The 18,001-nt window shown below is 43.5% G+C and overlaps 1 protein-coding gene across 4 annotated transcripts in view; it reads left to right on the forward strand.

The window, feature by feature from the left end:
• The first annotated feature begins 642 nt into the window (after positions 1–642).
• Positions 643–18,001, forward strand: part of brsk2b (BR serine/threonine kinase 2b) — a 179,944-nt gene continuing 162,585 nt past the window's right edge. For 2 of the 4 annotated variants that reach the window (XM_031808120.1, XM_031808124.1), the window contains exon 1: positions 643–1,138. In XM_031808120.1, the coding sequence (XP_031663980.1) occupies positions 1,048–1,138 (91 nt within the window). In that variant the 5' untranslated portion in view covers positions 643–1,047. The remainder of the gene's footprint in view (positions 1,139–18,001) is intronic. The other 2 variants (XM_031808116.1, XM_031808117.1) reach the window with 1 other exon arrangement.

The following is an 18,001-nucleotide window of genomic DNA, read 5'->3' on the forward strand; positions in this document are numbered from 1 at the left end:
GCCACTTGTTTTATTGGGGTAAAGGCAAAACGAGATTAGGATAGGGTTCGTCACCAATTATCTTTGTTGGTCACTATTATATTATATATTTGGCTTGTCAATGTTAATCAATTTTGTGAATATCTACAAACATGCTTGGAAAATACTAGGAGGCTACTGCGCCGATTCACCATAATGCTCTCCTGTCACTTCGACCTGAATTAAATGAAGGGATTCCTTTATCTGGCCTGGGTTACACCGGTTGAAGGAGTTTAAACCGGTTGAATGTGATTGCATTCGTTTTATAAGCGGGCTGCCTCCCGGCGTGAGCCAGGTGCCACGCTCTGGCCGACCGCGAAGTCGGCTCAAAACAAAAGAGTTGTGATGAGGATTCTGTGTTTTCCCAAAAACGCCCAGTGAAAAATAGATTGAAATTTCCAACATTTATTTTTAGGAAAATAGATGTTGTATGTGTCTGGACGATGCACAATGCTCCATTGTCGATAACATGCAGCGAGCAGCGCAAAGTCAGATTATTGTTTGAGTTGAGGAGAGCGCTCCTCGCTCCCCGCTTTCGCCCCGATAAACCCGGGCCAGAGTAATAAAACTCCCTCAATAACCACCAGCCCCTGCGTTGAGCGTGCTGTGCGCATGCGTCGTCCTACAGCTCCGACGTTGGCGTCAGTCAGCACTAAAATGCTATCCGGTTAGATTTCCCCGTCAACGGGTTGTGCCAAAACTGTGCTCACTGCGCCTTGCTTCCTCTCCACAGAACGAACACGGACGAAAAGAACACCATGTTATCCAGATTTAAAGACGCTACATTTCAGCAGTGAAAAGAGGAGGGAGAGACGGAGGAGAGTGAACTAACAACATAGGCTAGAAAGGGACTCGGAGAAGAGAGAATCCCACCGACCATCTGCGTGAGGCGAGAGAGAGGAGGAGGAGGCCGAAGGGAGAGCAGCAGCAGACTGCGCTTTGGAATAACCTACGGTTCCCGTTGATTTGAAAGGAGAATTTTGAATTGTATTTATTATTCTGTGAGACGTTTTACTAAATTCCCACAAAATGTCATCTTCTGGCAAAGACAACAGCGCACACTATATGAACTATGTGGGACCTTATCGTTTGGAAAAGACCCTCGGCAAAGGACAGACAGGTTAGTCCTTGTCTCTTGTCTAGCCGGGGATGATGTGTAGCCTATCGTTCTCGGTTGCTGGCTGTCAGTGAAAGCACTGGTTGTCTTTTATGTGTTATGCTGACATGGGCTAGAACATATGGGCTACTCTGTAGGTCATTGTGGGTTGGATGGATTTGTTTTAGGTTGCATCACAGACGTGCGGGCTGGTTGCTTCTAGTTCTCACTGATTGCTTTTGACTCATTGCATCAATCGGGGTTGAGAGCTTTCAGTCAGTGGGACTGTGCATTTGAATGTCTGTTGTGGATTATCCTCAAATTCTACTTTCTAATAAAAGGGAATACACTGGTCCGCCCTATAGCCTAGTCAGCTGGCTACGGTAGGGCTACATGTAGTTCACACGGCTTAGGTGTGATTATTGAAATATTATAATAATGTCCCTTTAATCCTCATTGCCAGACAACGGGTAGATGGTATCCCAATGTTGCATGTTGTGGGTCTGTTACCTTGTAGCGTGTCGCTGTCTTCCAACATGCACACATTTGTCAGGTTACAATGCTTCTTTGGGGAAGTCTGCGCTGATCTTTGCCAAATAAGACAGGGAAAGCTACTGCACTACACAAGCCTGCTTCTCTGTCAGTCCCCGCAATGACAAGCACTAACACCTATCCGTGCAATTGCTGCTGCAATTTCGATTTTTAATCCCAAACTACACACATGTGGTGAATTTTGTTTTTTATTAACGAAAGATTGACATAGTCTAGTAATTTCCCGATCCTCTATTTGTATCCGGCTAAAGCAGTTTTGAATACAATAAATAGACTATGTGGGAGGCACAGCATCCCCAAAACGACTAGGCAATGATGTGGGTACCACTGTCATGCGGGTACCACTGTCATAGGCTATAGGCTACTTTTTTGACTGATCAAAAGATCCGTAGCCTATAGGCTACAAAGTGCATGCTCAGAGAAGCACAAAGCAAAGTTATAATTCTAAAATGGCTGCTGGGATGGTGTAAATAAAACAAGGCTGCATTACACACTGCAATGGATATTCCAACCTTGAGCTCTTGCCGATCAAAACAATTGGTTTGTGCTGTCTAACCAAGGCTGCGCTGTTTAAGCCTACAGTGGCAGTTCAGGAGGAGGGTCAAATAATTATTTTCGAAAATAATTTGGGATTAGGTCTAGCCCAAATTATAGCCTATGTACTGTTTAATTTGAGAAGGAGAGGTGGAAGATGAGCAAGAGGACAGGAGGTGAACTATGATAGCTTGCTACTACTATAATTGATTTGAATAAAAACAATATGTTTGACCATGTCGCATTTATCAGAGTTATTGACCTCACAATAAGCCAGAGTAGAGTCACTTACATTGTGGTGCTGAAACCCAAAGCAGCAGTCAAGGCAAAATCAATTGGAAATGGACAGCTCAGGGTGCTGAAAGTAGGCAAATTCGAATAGGCATACGACATTTAAACCATCTTAATTTGAATTAGACTACTAACAACAAGAGAGTTTTGTGTTTGAGGCTCTTTCTTCCTATTCAAGAAATCACACTGTAGGCTGCTATATACAGTACCAGTCAAAAGTTTGGACACACCTACTCATTCAAGGGTTTTTCTTAATTTTGACTATTTTCTACATTGTAAAATAATAGTGAATACAGAAAACTAGGAAATAACAGATATGGAATCATGTAGTAACCAAAAATGTGTTAACCAAATCAAAATATATTTTATATTTAAGATTCTTCAAAGTATGCCAGATTACTGAATCGATTACAGCTTTGCACACTCTTGGCATTCTCTCAACCAGCTTCATGCGTTAGTCAACTGGAATGCATTTGAATTAACACGTGTGCCTTGTTAAAAGTTAATTTGTGGAATTTCTTTCCTTCTTAATGCATTTGAGCAAATCAGTTGTGCTGTGACAAGGTAGGGATGGTATACAGAAGATAGCCCTATTTGGTAAAAGACCAAGTCCATATTATGGCAAGAACAGCTCAAATAAGCAAAGAGAAACGACAGTCCATCATTACTTTAAGACATGAAGGTCAGTCAATCTGGAACATTTCAATAACTTTGAATGTTTCTTCAAGTGCAGTCGCAAAAACCATCAAGCGCTTTGATGAAACTGGCTCTCATGAGGATCACCACCACTCCTCTGCTGCAGAGGTTAAGTTCATTAGAGTTACCAGCAAGCGTTCAAGTAACAGACACATCTCAACATCAACTGTTCAGAGGAGACTGTGGGAATCAGGCCTTCATGTTCAAATTGCTGCAAATAAATCACTACTAATGGACACCAATAATAATAAGAGACTTGCTTGGGCCAAGAAACACAAGTAATGGACATTAGACCGGTGGAAATCTCTCCTTTGGTCTGATGAGTCCAAATGTGAGATTTTAGGTTCCAACCGCTGTGTCTTTGTGAGACGCGGAGTAGGTGAACGGATGATCTCCGCAAGTTTGGTTCCCATCGTGAAGCATGGAGGAGGTGTGATGGTGTGGGGGTGCTTTGCTGGTGACATGGTCTATGATTTATTTAGAATTCAAGGCACACTTAACCAGCATGGCTACCACAGCGTTCTGCAGTGATACGCCATCCCATCTGGTTTGCACTTAGTGGGACTATCATTTGTTTTTCAACAGGACAATGACCAAAAACACCTCCAGGCTGTGTTGCATCAGATGACCTGGCCTCCACAATCACCCGACCTCAACCCAAATGAGATGGTTTGGGATGAGTTGGACTGCAGAGTGAAGGAAAAGCAGTGCTCAGCATATGTGGGAACTCCTTCAAGACTGTTGGAAAAGCATTCCAGGTGAAGCTGGTTGAGAGAATGCCAGGAGTGTCCAAAGCTGTCATCAAGGCAAAGGGTGGCTACTTTGAAGAATCCAAAATCGACACTTTTTTGGTTACTGCATGATTCCACATGTTTTATTTCATAGTTTTGATGTCAGTATAATTCTACAATGTAGAAAATAGTAAAAAATAAAGAAAAACCCTTGAATGAGTAGGTGTGTCCAAATTTTGAATGGTACTGTAAATAGATTTGTCGGTAAATCCATCCACCCACAATGCACTCTTTAAATAGCCTACCTCACTGTCAGTGAAGGGCTGTTATGTTAAAACCAGGACTTGAATTGAGGGGGTATGAGAGGGTACGCCATAGGCCTACCTAGGGATGAAACTGTTACCGGTTTCACGATAAACCACGGTAAAATTACCAGCAATTAGTATTACTGTTTCAAATTTGAATTATCATTAAAACCGTGTTTGATTACCACAGTTTGAAAAACTCCCGGTAAATGCTATCCAGCATCAACCACAGTTAGCAAAAGTCTGACGCAGGCGCATCATGCAACAAGGGTTTTGTTTTGTGTGAAAACATGGTGGAAGGCAGTGACAGCGCTCGGGAGATTTTTCAGCCTTCTAAGCGGACCAAATCTGAAGTGTGGTCGTATTTTGGGTTTTACAAGAGTGCTGAGGGAAACTTAATCGAAGATGGTCACCCTGTCTGCAGAACATGCAAAACAATTGCTGCGAAAGGGGGCACCACTTCAAATTTCTTGAGTCATCTTCGTGACCACCACTTCACAGCGAATGCAAGGTAAGTTAACTTTTAGCCCAATGATTGATGTGGAAACTTCGGACTGGGGGAAAATGTCATGGTTTGTCTGTCTAACTTGCTAATAGCTCGTCAATAATGTAAACTGAAGCTTTCAGTGTTACCTACTCTTGTAAAAACACTACACGTGGTTCCGTCGCTGTATGCGTCGTGTGTCTGCAGACTCTATTCGCCCATTGCACACGATAACAGGTTCTGTAGTTTAGTCACCCAACCAACATATTTTGTTCATTTAAAATCCGGCAGACGTCGACTTTGTTGTAAAAGTGTTCCAACAGGAGAAACACTATAGACTCCTATATACAACACTCCTATATTTATGTCAATTGTTGGGCTCATTGCAATTACTATCACTGTCTTCTTAAGACTCATTTGTATTTATGTCAATTGTGCAATGGGGTCATTGCATATACTCAAATGCAACACAGAAGACTGTGTGTGTGTGTGTGTGTGTGTGTGTGTGCATGCTTGTGTGTGTGTGTAAGTGAATAATAATAATAATAATGTAACAACACCAATAATAATAATAATACATTAGTAATGCTATTCCCTTGTTTACAGAGTGGGCGTGCAGCAGGCAAACCCAGTGATGCTACCGGTCGCTCCTCAACTTCAGTTGTGACACGGACACTTGATCAAGCATTTAAAAAGGCAGGCTGCTTATGCACCCACATCAACAACAAAAAATGCTCAAGACCTCACTGCAGCCCTTTCATATTACATTGCAAAGGACATGATGCCATTTCAAATTGTTGAGAGGCCTGGCTTTCTGAGGCTGATGAGGGTTGCCGTGCCTCACTACAAAGTGAGTGCTGCTAATGGTATTTGTTGTTTGTTTATTTGATTTGCTTATTTAAGGTTGTGTTCATTAAAACCTGCACAAGGGAAATGTTTACCTCTCATGGCCACATGGTGCCATCTTTAATGTTAATGTTATTATTTGAATGTTTATGCACACAACAAGTGCATAGTGCTGCTCATTTTATTTGTTGTCTGTTGGATATCAATATAAAACTTGGTGAAATTATTTCAGTGTGTGTATCAGTACTTTTTGAAAACATTTCCAGCACATTTTAACAACACCGCGACAATACTGATAACCGTGGTAATTTTGGTCACTATAAATAATCGTGAAATTACATTTTTGTACCGTTTCATCTCTAGGCATACCTTTTATTAAAGTAAATGATGAAAAGCACAGGCCTACCCATTGTTAGCTTAAGATTTTGAAGAAAATAAAACTAATCTGGTTATATAAGGTGATCTATAACAGTGCTTTGTTCCACAATGCTTTATGCTAGAAACAAGCTGCAAAATACTCTGGACAGACATGACTCTGATGCATATGGGGATAACATTTCTTTGACATTCAGAGGCTGAGCTACAACTTTCTACAGCCGAGGAGACAAAAATTTTTGTAATTCCGTCACCATCTTTCACTTCCTGTACAATAGAAGATGTTTAAACCCAGACAGCTTTTAAGGAAAGACTTGTGACCTCCTCTCGTTGGGTTAAACCATGGAAGAAGGGTAGCCAGTATTTAAAGCTTACATTTTTCTGCATCAGTAGGCCTACTGTCTGGGGCCTACTGTCTGGGGCCTACTGTCTGGGGTGGAAAAGTAGGCTTACCTTTTGAAAGTGCCATGCTCCGATTCCTAATGATATCTCAGATTCATTGCAAACAAGACATACTGATTTGGCATTGGAGAAATATGATAAGATGAACACATAGCCTATCTCTCTGTCCCTTCTTAGCCTGCAATTTCGGTCATTTGTGTGGTATTAAAAAAGATTCTGAAAAAAAAAGCATTCAGAGAGGGTTTAGGTAATATATACACTACCGTTCAAAAGTTTGGGGTCACTTAGAAATGTCCTTGTTTTGGAAAGAATAGCATTTTTTTTTGTCCTATTAAAATAACATAACATTGATCAGAAACACAGTGTACACATTGTTCATGTTGTAAATGACCATTGTAGCTGGAAACAGCAGATATTTATGGAATATCTACATAGGTGTAACATAGGTTACGTTGTGTTAGCTAATCCAAGTTTATCATTTTAAAAGGCCAATTTATCATTAGAAAACCATTTCGCAATTATGTTAGCACAGCTGAAAAGTGTTCTTCTGATTAACTAGTTTGGGATGGGGGCAGCATTTTCACTTTTGGATGAATAACATGCCCAGAGTGAACTGCCTCCTACTCAGTCCCAGATGCTAATATATGCATATTATAATTAGTATTGGATAGAAAACACTCTGAAGTTTCTAAGACTTTTTGAATGATGTCTGTGAATATAACAATATGGCAGGCAAAAACCTGAGAAAAAATCCAAACAGGAAGTCGGAAATCTGAGGTTTGAAGTTTTTGAACTCACCCCTATCGAATACACGGTGGGATATGGGTTATTTTGTACTTCCTAAGGCTTCCACTAGATGTCAACCGTCTTTAAGAAACTTTGTTTCAGGCTGCTCCTGTGAAGCGGGGCTGGATGAGAGCTATTTGACTAAGGGGTCTGCTGGCAGCCTCGTTCTCAGTCACACGCTTTCTCATGAGAGGTATCTCTCGTTCCATTGCTTTTCTACAGACAATTGAATTCTCCGGTTGGGACATTATTGAACATTTATGATAAAAACATCGTAAAGACTGAGTCTATACTTAGTTTGACAAGTTTCTTCGACCTGTAATATAACTTTTTGAACTTTTCATCCGACTGGACCATAACGTGCTTTTGGATTTGTTTACAAACACCCTAACAAAATAAGCTATCTGGACATAAATGGACATAAATGATGGACATTATCGAACAAAACAAACATTTATTGTGGAACTGCGATTCCTGGGAGTGAATTCTGATGAAGATCATCAAAGGTAAGTGAATATTTATAATGCTATTTATGACTAATGTTGACTACCCAACATGGCGGATATTTCTCTGGCTGGATTGGGCTCTGAGCGCTGTTCTCAGATTATGCTTTTTCTGTAACGTTTTTTAAAAATATGACACAGTGGTAGCATTAACCTTTTGCGACGAGGAAACCCGTATCCGGGAGTGTAATCATAGCCTCAAACGCATTAGCATAACGCAACGGACATAAATACCCCTATAAACTTTTCCTATTCATGAAAATCGCAATTTAAATTAAATAAATATATTCAAACACAAGCTTAGCCTTTTGTTAACAACACTGTCATCTCAGATTTTCTAAATATGCGTTACAGCCAACGCTAGACAAGCATTTGTGTAAGTTTATCATGGCATAATGCTATGCTAGGCTCTGCTGGCAGCAGGCAACATTTAAGAAAAATAAGAAGTGCAACCAAATTAAATAATTTACCTTTGAAGAACTTCAGATGCTTTCACTCAGGAAACTCCCAGTTAGATAGCAAATGTTCCTTTTTTCCCAAATTTCCCTATTTTTGTAGGCGAAAAAACTCCCGTTTCTTCACCATGCTTGGCTGAGAAATCGACCGAAAAATGCTACAACTATAACGCAAAACTTTTTGAAAAATTAGCTACATAATATCGACAGAAACACGGCAAACGTTGTTTAGGATCCATCCTCAAGGTGTTTTTAACAAATATATTCGATAATATATCCGTCGAGGCAGTTGGTTTCTCATAAGAAGCGATTGGAAAAATGGCTACCTCAGTATTTTACGCAAGGTTTTCTGCGGGAGACACCATGTGACCACATGCCATATATGGTCCCTGGAGGAGTGCTTGACACCATCTACCATTCTCAAGGGAAATGACTAAAAAGAAGTCACAATGCTGTAGACACCTTGGGGAAAACGTGGAAAACATAAGCTTATTCGTAGCTCATTCACAGCCATATAAGGAGTCATTGGCATGAGGTGGTTTTAAAAAATGAGGCACTTCCTGGTTGGATTTTTATCTGGGTTTTTTCTGTAACATCAGTTCTGTGGCACTTACAGACAATAACTTTGCAGTTTTGGAAATATCAGAATGTCTTCTTTCCAAAGCTGTATATTATATGCATAGTCGAGCATCTTTTCGTGACAAAATATCTTGTTTAAAACGGGAACGTTTTTCATCCAAAAATTAAAATAGCGCCCCCTAAATCCAACTGGTTATTGAGAAGTGTATCTAAAGTTCCATGCATAACACTTGAATTTTCATCAACATTTATAATGAGTATTTCTGTGAATTCATGTGGCTCTCTGCACAATCACCGCATGTTTTAGAACTATTGAACGTAACGTGCCAATGGAATAGGTTTTTATCAAACAAAACATACATGTATTGTGTAACATGAAGTCCTATGAGTGCCATCTGACGAAGATCATCAAAGGTTAGTGATTAATTTAATCTCTATTTGTGCTTTTTGTGACTCCTCTCTTTGGCTGGAAAAATGGCTGCGTTTTTCTGTGAGTTGGTGGTGACCTAACATAATCGTTTGTGGAGCTTTCGCTGTAAATCATTTTTGAAATCAGACAATGTGGCTGGATTAACGAGAATTCTATCTTTAAAATGGTGCCTAATAATTGTATGTTTGAGAAATTGTGATTTATGAGATTTCTGTTGATTTGTATTTGGCGCCCTGCAATTTCATTGCAGGGCGCCAGCGGCCCCAGTTAGCCCCAGCTAGCGGCCCCAGTCCGCTAGCGGCCCCAGTCCTAGACATGTTAAAGAAGCAATAAAACTGGCCTTCTTCAGACTAGTTGAATATCTGGAGCATCAGCATTTGTGTGTTCGATTACAGGCTCAAAGTGGCCAGAAACAAACAAACTTTCTTCTGAAATTCATCAGTCTATTCTTGTTCTGAGAAATGAAGGCTATTCAATGCGAGAAATTTCCAAGAAACTGAAGATCTCATACAAAGCTGTGTACTACTCCCTTCCCAGAACTGGCTCTAACCAGAATGGAAAGAGGAGTGGGAGGCCCTGGTACACAACTGAGCAAGAGAACAAGTACATTAGAGTCTCTAGTTTGAGAGACAGAAACCTCACAAGTCCTCAACTGGCTGCTTCATTAAATAGTACCCGCAAAACACCAGTCTCAACGTCAACAGTGAAGAGGCAACTCCAGGATGCAGACCTTCTAGGCAATGTTGCAAAGAAAAAGCCATATCCCAGACTGGCCAATAAAAATAAAATATTAAGATGGGCAAAAGAACTGAGACACTAGACAGAGGAAGATTGGAAAAAAGTGTTGTAGACAGATGAATCTAAGCTTGTGTTTGGATCACATTCGTGAGATGCAGAAAAAAATGAAAAGATGCTGGAGGAGTGCTTGACACCATCTGTCAAGCATGGTGGAGGTAATGTGATGGTCTGGGGGTGCTTTGGTGGTGGTAAAGTGGGAGATTTGTACAGGGTAAAAGGGAAATTGAAGAAGGAAGGCTATCACTCCATTTTGCACTTAATTGGAGCCAATTTCCTCCGACAACAGGTCAATGACCCAAAGCACAGCTCCAAACTATGCAAGAACTATTTAGGGAAGAAGCAGTCAGCTGGTATTCTGTCTGTTATCACCGGATCTCAACCCTATTGAGTTTATGTGGGAGCAGCTTGACCATATGGTACGTAAGAAGTGCCCATCAAGCCAATCCAACTTGTGGGAGGTGTATCAGGAAGCATGTGGTGAAATCTCTTCAACAAATTACCTCAACAAATTGACAACTAGAATGCCAAAGTCTGCAAGGCTGTAATTGCTGTAAATGGAGGATTCTTTGACAAAAGCAAAGTTTAAAGGACACAATTATTATTTCAATTATAAATCATTATTTTTAACCTTGTCAACATCTTGACTATATTTCCTATTTATTTTGCAACTCATGTCATGTATGTATTCATGGAAAACAAGGACATTTCTAAGTGACCCCAAAGAATTCAACATTTTTGTTAAAATGACACCAAAGCAGAAGGCAGACATTTTACATGCCCCCACCGATAGTCTATTTTGTTTGTTTATCTGCGTTGTTTGTAACTTATTATTTTACTATTTTTGTACATAATGTTGCCGCTACCGTCTCTTATGACCGAAAATAACTTCTAGACATCAGGACTGCGATTACTCACCACGGACTAGCTGAATCCTTTTTCTTCTTTCACGACTCTGACGAGCCCGAGGCGGAGGATATACGGCTCTCTCGGGAACAGGCCCAGACCCCAGTGATCTGCGTGAGGAGGCGGCGGAGAAAGAGAGGCCGGAGGACGGGCTGCCTTCTGAGGTGTAGGCGACAATCGAATAAACCCTCACTCCCCTCAATTCTACTCGCAAACATACAATCTTTGGACAATAAAATGGACGTATTGCTTTAATGCAGGGAAACTTATATGAGTTTTACCTCGTTTCTATCAACATGTTAAATGTGCAACCAGAGGGAAAAGAACTCTGGACCACATATAGTCCACACACAGAGATGCATACAAGTTCTCACTCGCCCTCCATTTGGCGAATCTGACTATAATTCTGTCCTCCTGATGCTTGCTTACAAGCAAGCAAATTAAAGCAGGAAGCACCAGTGACTAGATCAATAAATAAGTAGTCAGATGAAGCAGATGCTAATATGTTCCGGGATTCCTTCAATGGCATTGAGGAGTACACCACATCTGTCATTGGCTTCATCAATAAGCTTCCGGCGCCGACAGAGATGGCCGCCTCGCTTCGCGTTCCTAGGAAACTATGCAGTTTTTTGTTTTTTTACGTGTTATTTCTTACACTAGTACCCCAGGTCATCTTAGGTTTCATCACATACAGCCGAGAAGAACTACTGAATATAAGATCAGCGTCAACTCACCACCAGTACGACCAAGAATATGTTTTTCGCGATGCGGATCTTGTGTTCTGCCTTACAACCAGCGCCACGGGATGGTTCCCATGCAGCGACCCAAAAAAACGACTCAGAAAAAGAGGGAAACGAAGCGGTCTTCTGGTCAGACTCCGGAGACGGGCACATCGTGCACCACTCCCTAGCATTCTTCTTGCCAATGTCCAGTCTCTTGACAACAAGGTTGATGAAATCCGAGCAAGGGTAGCATTCCAGAGGGACATCAGAGACTGTAACGTTCTCTGTTTCACGGAAACGTGGCTCACTGGAGAGACGCAATCCGAAGCGGTGCAGCCAGCGGGTTTCTCCACGCATCGCGCGGACAGAAACGAACATCTTTCTGGTAAGAAGAGGGGCGGGGGCGTATGCCTTATGGCCAATGTGACATGGTGTGATGAAAGAAACATACAGGAACTCAAATCCTTCTGTTCACCTGATTTAGAATTCCTCACAATCAAATGTAGACCGCATTATCTACCAAGAGAATTCTCTTCGATAATAATCACAGCCGTATATATCCCCCCCCAAGCAGACACATCGATGGCTCTGAACGAACTTTATTTAACTCTCTGCAAACTGGAAACGATTTATCCGGAGGCTGCATTCATTGTAGCTGGGGATTTTAACAAGGCTAATCTGAAAACAAGACTCCCTAAATTTTATCAGCATATCGATTGCGCAACCAGGGGTGGAAAGACCCTGGATCATTGTTACTCTAACTTCCGCGACGCATATAAGGCCCTGCCCCGCCCCCCTTTCGGAAAAGCTGACCACGACTCCATTTTGTTGATCCCTGCCTACAGACAGAAACTAAAACAAGAAGCTCCCACGCTGAGGTCTGTCCAACGCTGGTCCGACCAAGCTGACTCCACACTCCAAGACTGCTTCCATCACGTGGACTGGGAGATGTTTCGTATTGCGTCAGCCAACAACATTGACGAATACGCTGATTCGGTGTGCGAGTTCATTAGAACGTGCGTTGAAGATGTCGTTCCCATAGCAACGATTAAAACATTCCCCAACCAGAAACCGTGGATTGATGGCAGCATTCGTGTGGATCTGAAGGCGCGAACCACTGCTTTTAATCAGGGCAAGGTGTCTGGTAACATGACTGAATACAAACAGTGCAGCTATTCCCTCCGCAAGGCTATCAAACAAGCTAAGCGCCAGTACAGAGACAAAGTAGAATCTCAATTCAACGGCTCAGACACAAGAGGCATGTGGCAGGGTCTACAGTCAATCACGGACTACAGGAAGAAACCCAGCCCAGTCACGGACCAGGATGTCTTGCTCCCAGGCAGACTAAACAACTTTTTTGCCCGCTTTGAGGACAATACAGTGCCACTGACACGGCCTGCAACGAAAACATGCGGTCTCTCCTTCACTGCAGCCGAAGTGAGTAAGACATTTAAACGTGTTAACCCTCGCAAGGCTGCAGGCCCAGACGGCATCCCCAGCCGCGCCCTCAGAGCATGCGCAGACCAGCTGGCCGGTGTGTTTACGGACATATTCAACCAATCCCTATACCAGTCTGCTGTTCCCACATGCTTCAAGAGGGCCACCATTGTTCCTGTTCCCAAGAAAGCTAAGGTAACTGAGCTAAACGACTACCGCCCCGTAGCACTCACATCCGTCATCATGAAGTGCTTTGAGAGACTAGTCAAGGACCATATCACCTCCACCCTACCTGACACCCTTGACCCACTCCAATTTGCTTACCGCCCAAATAGGTCCACAGACGATGCAATCTCAACCACACTGCACACTGCCCTAACCCATCTGGACAAGAGGAATACCTATGTGAGAATGCTGTTCATCGACTACAGCTCGGCATTCAACACCATAGTACCCTCCAAGCTCGTCATCAAGCTCGAGTCCCTGGGTCTCGACCCCGCCCTGTGCAACTGGGTACTGGACTTCCTGACGGGCCGCCCCCAGGTGGTGAGGGTAGGCAACAACATCTCCTCCCCGCTGATCCTCAACACTGGGGCCCCACAAGGGTGCGTTCTGAGCCCTCTCCTGTACTCCCTGTTCACCCACGACTGCGTGGCCACGCACGCCTCCAACTCAATCATCAAGTTTGCGGACGACACAACAGTGGTAGGCTTGATTACCAACAACGACGAGACGGCCTACAGGGAGGAGGTGAGGGCCCTCGGAGTGTGGTGTCAGGAAAATAACCTCACACTCAACGTCAACAAAACTAAGGAGATGATTGTGGACTTCAGGAAACAGCAGAGGGAACACCCCCCCATCCACATCGATGGAACAGTAGTGGAGAGGGTAGCAAGTTTTAAGTTCCTCGGCATACACATCACAGACAAACTGAATTGGTCCACTCACACAGACAGCATCGTGAAGAAGGCGCAGCAGCGCCTCTTCAACCTCAGGAGGCTGAAGAAATTCGGCTTGTCACCAAAAGCACTCACAAACTTCTACAGATGCACAATCGAGAGCATCCTGGCGGGCTGTATCACCGCCTGGTATGGCAACTGCACCGCCCTCAACCGTAAGGCTCTCCAGAGGGTAGTGAGGTCTGCACAACGCATCACCGGGGGCAAACTACCTGCCCTCCAGGACACCTACACCACCCGATGCTACAGGAAGGCCATAAAGATCATCAAGGACATCAACCACCCGAGCCACTGCCTGTTCACCCCGCTGTCATCCAGAAGGCGAGGTCAGTACAGGTGCATCAAAGCTGGGACCGAGAGACTGAAAAACAGCTTCTATCTCAAGGCCATCAGACTGTTAAACAGCCACCACTAACATTGAGTGGCTACTGCCAACACACTGTCAATGCCACTGACTCTACTCCAGCCACTTTAATCATGGGAATTGATGGGAAATGATGTAAATATATCACTAGCCACTTTAAACAATGCTACCTTATATAATGTTACTTACCCTACATTATTCATCTCATATGCATACGTAGATACTGTACTCTATATCATCGACTGCATCCTTATGTAATACATGTATCACTAGCCACTTTAACTATGCCACTTGGTTTACATACTCATCTCATATGTATATACTGTACTCGATATCATCTACTGTATCTTGCCTATGCTGCTCTGTACCATCACTCATTCATATATCCTTATGTACATATTCTTTATCCCCTTACACTGCGTATAAGACAGTAGTTTTTTTTGGAATTGTTAGTTAGATTACTTGTTCGTTATTACTGCATTGTCGGAACTAGAAGCACAAGCATTTCGCTACACTCGCATTAACATCTGCTAACCATGTGTATGTGACAAATAAATTTGATTTGATTTGATTTGATAAGTGCATCGATGACGTCTTCCCCACAGTGACCGTACGTACATACGCCAAACATAAACCATGGATTACAGCATCCGCACTGAGCTAAAGGCTAGAGCTGACGCTTTCAAGGAGCTGGACTCTAACACGGAAGCTTATAAGAAATCCTGCTATACCCTCCGACGAACCATCAAACAGGGAAAGCATCAATACAGGAGTAAGATCGAGTCATACTACACCGGCTCTGACGCTTGTCGGATGTGGCAGGACCATTACAGACTACAAAGGGAAGCACAGCCGAGAGCTGCCCAGTAACATGAGCCTACCGAACGAGCTATACTACTTATATGCTCGCCTCGAGCAGACCACCATAGTGCCTGTGCCCAAGAACACTAAGGTAACCTGCCTAAATGACTACTGACCCGTAGCACTCACGCCTGTAGCCATGAAGTGCTTTGTAGGGCTGGTCAAGGCTCACATCAACACCATTATCCCAGGAAGCCTAGACCCACTCCGATTTGCATACCACCCCAACAGATCCACAGATGATGCCGTCTCTATTGCACTCCACACTGCCCTGTCCCACCTGGACAGAATGAACACCTATGTGATAATGCTATTCATTGACTATAGCTCAGCTTTCAACACCATAGTGCCCTCAAAGCTCATCAATAAGCTAAGGACCCTGGGACTAAACACCTCCTTCTGCAACTGGACCCTGGACTTCCTGACGGGCCGTCCCCCAGGTGGTAAGGGTAGGTAACAACACATCTACCACGCTGATTCTCAACACAGGGCCCCCTCAGGGGTGCGTGCTCAGCCCCCTCCTGTACTCCCTGTTCACTCATGACTGCACAGCCAGGCACGACTCCAACACCATCATTAAATCTTCTGATGACACAATAGTGATCACCGACAACGACGAGACAGCCTATAGGGAGGAGGTCAGAGACCTGGCCAGGACAACAACCTCTACCTCAACATGATCAAGACAAAGGAGATGATTGTGAGCTACAGGAAAGGAGGACCGAGCACGCACCAATTCTTATTGATGAGGCTAAGCGTGGAGCAGTTTGAGAGCTTCAAGTTCCTTGGTGTCCACATCACCAACAAACTAACATGGTCCAAGCACACCATGACAGTCGTGAAGCGGGTACGACAAAACCTATTCCCCCTCTGGAAAGATTTGGCATGGGTCCTCAGATCCTCAAAAGGTTCTACAGCTGCACCATCGAGGGCATCCTGACTGGTTGCATCACTGCCTGGTATGGCAACTGCTCATTCTCCGAACGCAAGGCACTACAGAGGGTAGTGCGAACAGCCCAGTACATCACTGGGGCCAAGCTTCCTGCCATTCAGGACCTCTATACCAGACGGTGTCAGAGGAAGGCCCTGAAAATTGTCAAAGACTAAAGTCACCCTAGTCATAGACTGTTCTCTCTGCTACCACACGGCAAGTGGTACCGGAGCACCAAGTCTAGGTCCAAGAGGCTTCTAAACAGCTTCAAGCCATAAGACTCCTGAACATCTAGTCAAATGGCTACCCAGACTATTCACATTGCCTCGCCCCCTCCCCACACCACTGCCACTCTCTGTTGTCATCTATGCATAGTCACTTTAATTAAATCTACCTACATGTACATACTACCTCAACTGACCGGTGCCCCCGCACATTGACTCTGTACCGGCACCCCCCTGTATATATTGTTATTTTTTACTGCTCCTCTCTAATTACTTGTTAATTTTATCTCTCACTCTTATCCTTTTTTGGGGAATTGTACTGTCGGTTAGGGGCTTGTAAGTAAGCATTTTACTGTAAGGTCTACCCCCTGTTGTATTCGGTGCATGTGACCAATTGTTTTATTTGATTTGATTTTTGAAAGGTTCTGTGTATTTTGCTGAGAAGTCCGATTTTCTCCATTTAATCCTTGTTAATAACGTTCCCTCCGTAATTATTCCCAATTTTGTCTTGGCTGCTTTTTACACGGACTTCTGGTTGTCCTTCATATGCATCCTTTGCAATAGGAGCCCTGTCACATTCTGTTAATTCAGTAACAAGTTCAAATCTACGTCAACCACTTCCAGGGCTGTGTAGAGGTGAGAGTGACATGGCCTGTCTGTGTTGAACTGCGTTCATCAATATAGAACTCACACATTAGGGTGTACATTCATACAGTAGCCTATTGTAACACACACACACACACACACACTGTAATACTCACTCCAAAGTCCCTTTACAACACTATGGATGAGAGAGAGGGGCACAGTCCTATATGACCATGCCAGTTAGCGAGGTCACACAGCAGTTGGAACCCGTACTCTGGTCTCATTACCATACTTATGTGAAGGCTTTACGTTTATATGCAATGGGTTACATAGTAAGTAGAGAACTATGCTAATGACTTACTGTGTAACCCTACTAGTCATTTTCCACATTACTGGAGGGAACAAAACAACTCTGGGAACTTAGTTCATATTCCCTGGAATCATTGGCTTGTAGTAGCATTGGCTCTTGCACTGCATTGCATTTGATTGGTCATGGAGAGCTGCTAGTGACATGACATCATTCCACTCCCATATGAACACATCCATTCGGGTCACCTTCTGTACCTGTGTCCTTGTATACCATAGGTTCTCAAAGGTGCTCAGGGTGCCAGGTAGCCTAGCGTTTAGAGCGTTGGGCCAGTAACCACTTCTGTACCTGTGTCCTTGTATACCATAGGTTCTCAAAGGTGCTCAGGGTGCCAGGTAGCCTAGCGTTTAGAGCGTTGGGCCAGTAACCAAAAGGTTGCTGGTTTGAATACCTGAGCAAGGTGAAAAATCTGTCGAATTTCCCTTGAGCAAGGCACTTAACTCTAATTTGCTCCAGGGGCACCGTACTGCTATGGCCCGACCCAGTCAAATACCGCAGACTTCACCTATCCAGTGTATGTGACAATAAAACGTATAGCTTTTTTGTTATCCGCTGCAACCACCTCCACCCCCTCTCATCTAGACCTCTCTCCCCACCACAATGCTCTCTAGCCTGGGTAAGCAACGTCCCAGCTCCCCTCAGAAGTCCAACATCTACAATCTCCCGCTAGCAACCCTACCCCTCTCAGCCATTCTGTTCTTCCCACCACCTTGTTCTTTGGGTAAAAGGCATGCCACGTGTGTGGAGCTTGTGTCGTCTGTTCGACC

Source organism: Oncorhynchus kisutch, linkage group LG3, assembly GCF_002021735.2.
Source record: "Oncorhynchus kisutch isolate 150728-3 linkage group LG3, Okis_V2, whole genome shotgun sequence".
Classification (NCBI taxonomy): Eukaryota; Metazoa; Chordata; class Actinopteri; order Salmoniformes; family Salmonidae; genus Oncorhynchus; species Oncorhynchus kisutch.